The sequence below is a fragment of the Sardina pilchardus genome, chromosome 21, assembly GCF_963854185.1.
Source record: "Sardina pilchardus chromosome 21, fSarPil1.1, whole genome shotgun sequence".
Classification (NCBI taxonomy): Eukaryota; Metazoa; Chordata; class Actinopteri; order Clupeiformes; family Clupeidae; genus Sardina; species Sardina pilchardus.
Genome location: NC_085014.1, coordinates 2,605,382 through 2,612,315, shown reverse-complemented (window position 1 = coordinate 2,612,315; position 6,934 = coordinate 2,605,382). Strand labels below are relative to the sequence as shown.

Genomic DNA, 6,934 nt, shown 5'->3' with positions numbered 1-6,934 from the left:
CACCAGCCCAGCCCTGTTCACCAGTGCACTGGCATCAGATCACCAGCCCAGCCCAGCCCTGTTCACCAGTGTACTGGCATCAGATCAGTGGGCACCTCACGTGGTGCTGGCATTGCCAGTTGACCTTGGCTGGGGTGATGACCTTGAGTCCCACCTGGAACAGCGTTGTGGATGACGTGCATATATTCTGACTAAGACAGGGTGAGCTGTTCCAGGGTCATTAAGGGTCATAAAGCAGATACTACCTCAGGTTTATGACCGAGAGTTCAGTGTGTGTCCAACCCTGAGATCTACACTCTACAGTAAAGACAGAAGGGTAAGTCCCTCAGAACACTTCATGACATACACGACTGCTAAAGCTGTCCATTACTCAAGTATTGCTGTACATATTCACTGTAATCGCCAATAATCAGATACTTCTGATTTTCATAGAGAGAGAGAGAGAGAGAGAGAGAGAGAGAGAGAGAGAGAGAGAGAGAGAGAGAGAGAGAGAGAGAGAGAGAAAGAAGTGAACCCACCCAGCCTCATATCTGAACTGATCTACAGGTAAGCTGTACAGGTGTTGTGCTTATGAACGAGTGGGCAGAGAGGAGAGAATAAGAGACAGAGAATAGAGGAAAGAGTGAGAGAAGAGAGAAGAGAGAAGAGAGAAGAGAGAGCAGTGAACCCACCCAGCCTCATATCTGAGCTGATCTACAGGTAAGCTGTACAGGTGTTGTGCTTATGAACGAGTGGGCAGAGAGGAGAGAATAAGAGATGATAAGAGACAGAGAGAAAGAGAGAGAACTGAATAAGAGATGATAAGAGACAGAGAACAGAGGAAAGAGTAAGAGAGAGAGTAAGAGAGAGAGAGAGAGAGAGAGAGAGAGAGAGAGAGAATAAGAGAATAAGGACCATGTGCTTGAACATGAGGTTTGTATTCAATTTTAATTTACAATTCACAATCCCCCCATAAAACTCTTATAAAAAGCTAGGAGACCCTAGTCACAAGAAGAAATGCTGCACAGCAACATCGACAACTCAGCAAAACGTCAATCAAATATTCATCCAACATTCACCTGGAAATTAGTGGAGCCGTTTTCGTTTCTTTGTGTCTCTTTTACCCCCCTTTACTCTCCAACATTTCAAAGTCTTTTTTTTGTTGTTTTTTTTTCCGTTTGTTTCTTCTCTTCTTTACAATCGAGCCAAATAAAATTTCAGCTGAAGTCGTTCAGTACGCCAGGAAGCCGAATGTCCGAATGTCTCCGTCCCCCAAAATCGTGTAGTGCAACATTCGGGCAGAGCGGCACCGGGTGGCGCAGGGTGGCACAGGCTCCTGCCAGCGAGGGAGTCCAGCGGGCGCAGCACGGCGGGGGACCAGTGAGGGTGGCAGAGGTGGGCAGAGGTGGGGGGGGGGGGGGGGGGGGGGGGGGGGGTTGGGACCTCGTGGGAACTGTGCAGACAAGGCCGTGTGGTGAGGCTGAGGACAGCCTGAGGTCAAGATTCCATTCAGAAACAACACAAGGAAAAATATAAAACACACCTGTGTGTGTGTGAGCGTGTGTGTGTGTGCGTGTGTGTGTGTTCCAACAAACCCTATTCAGACAAATCCCATCCATTCCCCCTCTTGCAGTGACATCAGAAGAGTCTTTAAAACAACCCCAAGCATTTCATGGTGTGTGTGTGTGTGTGTGTGTGTGTGTGTGTGTGCACTAGGGGCTCTGATAGATCTGAGTGTATCATCATTGCTGAGCTGAAACGTCAGAAGTCATCAGAGGCCAAACAACCTGTGCTGTGACCTCATGACCTCATCTCACACACACACACACACACACACACAGAGGATGAAGAGCATTAGAGGTCAATTCTCCCCTCCTGCATTAGGGAAGCAAATAAGAGGCCAACCTGACTGTACACGGAGCACACGTGATGAACAGAACTGAACAGAACTGAACAGGAGAGGAGAGGGCAGCCAACAAAAAGACGGGATGAAGAGGAGGAAAAAGAAGGAGAGGAAGAGGAAGAGGAAGAGCATGCAGTGTGGTGCCCCTCCGCGTGAGGAGAGGAAGAGGAAAAGGAATAGGAGAGTCCCGGTCATCACTGTCCCGGCCCGCCGCCGCTCTTGTTGTTGTTGTTGTTGATGTTGTTGTTATTGTTGTTGTTGTTGTGTGCGGGTTGGCAGGGCTCGGTGGGGGGCCCGGCGGCGGAGACGGCGGCGCTGGGGGGGGCGTTGTCGGCCAGGTTGTGCGCGTGCTCCAGGAAGAGGTCCTTGAGCACGCTCAGCTCCTTGCTCAGCAGCTTGATCTTGGCCTCCAGCCGCTCGTTCTCCTCCTTCAGCTCGTTGACGCGCAGCTGCGTGTCGGCCGCCTTCTGCTTGCTGCGCATGCGGCTCTTCTTCACCGCCAGGTTGTTGCGCTCGCGCCGCTGACGGTACTCGTCGCTCTCCTTGTCCGCCGACGCACCCTTCTTCAGACGGCTGGGGGGGGCCGCCTTGCCCCCGCCGCCAGAGCTCACCGGGACCAGCTGGGGCACCTGCAGCACACACACACACACACACACTATTAGGGCTCCCATCCTCCTAGCACAACACATTCACAGCACAAGAGCTGAGTGTGTAGAATCATGCAGGTGTGTGTGTGTGTGCAGGTATGCCAGTCTGTGTATGTAAGACGTAAAGTTACCTATTTTCGCCCTTTTGCGTGTATATGTCACTTAATATTAATTTCTATACAAATCAATCAAATGTTTAGTGTGTGCAAGTGTGTGTGTGTGTGTGTGTATATGCATGCATGTTTGGTGAGAGACGTGTGTGTGTGTGTAGGCCTACTGTACCTGCTGCAGTCCCCCTCCGGTGGGAATGGTGGCGCTGCCGAGCGTTTGGCTCTGGATGACGCTGACGCCGTTCTGGTCCGTCATTGGCTTCTGCTGTGACGGCATGCTCATCTAAAAGGGCTCCGACCAACCGTGCCTCTCACGTGCGCTCTCACGTGCACTCTGGCTCTCACGTGCTCTCTGACGTGCGCTCTGGCTCTCTGACGCCCTCTGCTGGGGACAGCGCTGCAGCGGTCACTGCGGTCAGGTTCACCAGGTCAGCACTGCGGACAGGAAGTCCAGGGGGGTGGGTGTGGTTTGGGAACTCCACTACACTCCAGCTGCACACAACCTGCAAGGGGGACAAGAGGCACAAACACACTAAAGCAAACCGCAACAATAAGAGCATTACAAGAGGCACAAACACGATAAAGCAAACAGCAACAATAACAGCATTACAAAAGCGTTAAACTACCAATGCTGCTAAAAGCGTCGAGCTCATGAGTGAACCGTTAAACTACCAGTGGTGGCACTAAAAATGTTGAGCGTACCTCCACCTGTCCACAAGGGGCAGCACCTCAGTGAGGAGGGAGCTGCAGCGCAGTCCACCTTACTCTGCCACGCCCTTTTTAGAAATGTGCTTTCTTCCACCTTGCGCTCAATGGGTGACTTTCATTTGGTCTTTTCTACACCCTCCCTTCCTTCCTCAATCCTCGTCCTCACTGATCTAGATAAAGAATGATGGGGCGGCAACAATGGAATAGTCTATCCCCAGTGTTAATTATAGATCAGTGGGAACGCCCCTTGAGGATCGAGGAGAGCGTTTGAGAGCCACCCAATATCCCGGGCGGCTAGTTCCGGCTAGTTAGCTTCCCTGGGATAAGACAGCAGAAGAGGCTAGTTCCGGCTAGTTAGCTTCACTGGGATAAGACAGCAGAAGAGGCTAGCTTGGGATAAGACAGCAGAAGAGGCTAGCTTGGGATAAGACAGCAGAAGAGGCTAGCTTGGGATAAGACAGCAGAAGAGGCTAGCTTGGGAGGCTAGTTAGCTTCCCTGGGATAAGACAGCAGAAGAGGCTAGCTTGGGATAAGACAGCAGAAGAGGCTAGCTTGGGAGGCTAGTTAGCTTCCCTGGGATAAGACAGCAGAAGAGGCTAGCTTGGGAGGACATGCCATCAGGAGGACAGAGGGCAAGACTGGACTCGGCCACCTCAGGCTATTTACCTCAACTGAGAAGGCAGATGATGTGCGGCGGTGGCCTCCCTTATGGTATGGAGATATATTTTAGAGACACCCTGGCCATTCTCAGCACAGTATGTCAATACATAATTGTCATAATATATTCTTATAAAGTGCTTTCTTTATTTCTACCAAAACCCAAAATGCATTATCTGATTATTTACTGTTTGAAATGTTCAAATCAAAACATTGTTGCCGGGCCGCATTACAGAAACTTCATTACAGAACAGCGGCTCCTAAGTCAGTGTTCTCCTAACTTCAGATAGGAAAGATTTATTACAGAAATGTTTTAATTCACCCAAATCAATAAACAAACGTTCCGAACTTTGGGATGACCCTTAACACACGATGCCAGTCATCTCCACAGAACTGTGCTATCTCGGTGTATTGTGACGGACGCACTGCTCAACGGGAGGCTCAGGCAGGGAGCGGACGGAGATGGCGTCGGAGGAAGGAGCACAGGCCTCACTCACTCCTGCTACACCACGCCTGTATTCATACACACCTGATAACAATGGGCCCCATGCCTAACAAGAGCCAGACTAATTGATACAGTCTACTGGGTATTCCTACAGTCCCAATTACAAACCCCGCCCCCCTCCACACACACACACACTCACACACTCGCGCACATGCATGGCCATGATCTACAGCCTCAGTCAGCACACCCAATCCCTAAGGAGGATTCCCATGGCAACAGGAACAATAACGTGTGTGTGTGTGTGTGTGTGTGTGTGTGTGTGTGTGTGTGTGTGATGGAGAAAAGACAGAAGCGCGGGAAACCAGATAAGTCTAACAGGTGGACGTGTAGAACATCAAAGGAAAGCAGGTATGCCTGTGGTGACCGACACAGAGACAGACACACACACACACACACACACAAATTGCTGACTACACAAAACCCTGGCAGTAGGATGGGTCACACACACACACACACACACACACACACACACACACACACACACACACACACACACACACACACACACACACACACACACAAGCCAGATGTGGAACAGGGCTGGCCCCTACCTGACACATATCACCAGCACTAGAAGCACCGGACAGCTCTCTCAGGAACTCGATTATGTGTGTGTGTGTGTGTGTGTGTGTTTATGTACAGCACGCCACTAATGGGTTTCGTAGTTTTAACGCTTTCTTTGTGTAAGTGCACCACACTGCCCTCATTGGCGTGGCTGACATAATAAAATGATTATTTTCAACACGCATATAAAATGTCTAATTAAAGCCGAAAACAACTCAAAGCCAAGATGCAGCGATCAACAACAGCGATATTATTGCAATATTCGCATAAGGCGTTTAAAATATGTGGCTGTAATACCGCCCATCATGGGCTAGCCCGGAGTTGCCAGAGGTTGCATCATCGCAGTCTGCTCCCCCCTCCCGCCCCTGCCTTTGTGCCTTGGAGAAGGGAAACTCCGGAGTCAGTCGCAGCTTCCCAGCAAATCATCGCTTCCCAAACACACAGAGCGTTCGAAAGCCACTCACTTCCACTGTGAACGGCGACCAAGCATATTTAATCTGAAATTATTACATGTCGGGCAGGTTATTATACGGAACCATTAGCAGACAACGATACTGTTTATGATACCACAGCGATGGCCACCTACAGACGGGGAATACCGCTCGCTAACGTTAGCTGACACAACACCACGCTAACATAAACAGCCACTCCAACTAACTGTTAGAGGTTGCCAGTAGTCTTCTCGACCCAATAAACCCATTCCATTGATATTACACAAATGTCTAATACTGTTACTATTCATAGCTAACACAAACGTCATTTGGTGAGTGGGCCGTCTAGCTTTGACAGACACAGCACTTGCTTTGAGGCTGCTGTGGTTGCGTGATTGCAAAACACCTAGCTAGCGAGCTAATCTGTTAGCAAGCTATGGGAGAGCACAGTCCACGTCAACTAGTCCCATCCATCTCACTGTTTCACACAATGGAACTTGCTTCAACCGACGTTGGGTTTATCAATCTCCCCCTGGTTATAACACTACATTTTCAGACATGACGAAATGACATACTTGTACGGAGGAATTAGATGACACGGTACTGAAATAACGATAACTGTAAAACCGCATAAAGTTCACGCGTCTTTAGCTCGGTGTTGCTAGCTGACTTTTACACTTTTCTGACAGGCAACATTACATTCGGTAAAAACGGTCAGAAACTCTACAACTCAACAAAAATTACCTTCAGAATGTTTAGGTCTTCTCAATCGTCCATAGAGTGGCCGAGGTACACCAAAATCCAGATCTGTTGTCAATAGAAGTAGCTAGTTCGCTGAAGTCTGTTATTGTTTAGCTAGTTCATTGGGAGCCGCTTGAGAAGTATTGCGAAATCGTTTTTCCTTGTAGGGACATCTGACAACTCAACCAATGAGAGGGCCCACTGTGAAGACATGATGCAATACACAGGCTGACTGACACGAGGTCTAGCCAATTGCAAAGCAACCTTTTAGTTTCAAGTGTTTATGTAAGAAAATCTTCAGTCATTGGGACAATCATAGCAACAGCGACTTCTTTTCCCCCCTCATACAGTAGGCTAGATGAAAGGAAACGATGTTCTTTAATGATAACACTTTTGCCCCCGACTGTTACGACAAAGCCTACCTGCCAAATGCAAAATTAAAATACATTCTGTCAGATTCTGCTCCAATATTTCTCAGCTAAAAAAAAATAATAAAAAAAAATACAATGGCTTCAATTAGTGAGGAATTAGATAATGGCAAAAAACATATTTAAATAACTTACTTTACATATCCTATCAAGTTTCCTTTGTAGCCTAGTTGGTTATTAGATGGAATCATTAATTGTTATGTATTAATTGTGCATTAATGCATAAAGTGTATTTAGATGAAGCCTTTATTCAAAGCTACT

General features: G+C 48.4%; 1 protein-coding gene across 1 annotated transcript; it reads right to left on the bottom strand.

Annotated features, from left to right (window-relative positions):
- Window positions 1–898: 898 nt before the first annotated feature.
- Window positions 899–6,732, bottom strand: cebpg (CCAAT enhancer binding protein gamma; the record flags this gene model as incomplete). Its single annotated transcript, XM_062525465.1, is given in 3 exon segments — window positions 899–2,511; window positions 2,812–3,142; window positions 6,249–6,732. Coding segments are annotated over 2 exon segments (546 nt in total). The 3' UTR covers window positions 899–2,076.
- Window positions 6,733–6,934: the final 202 nt, after the last annotated feature.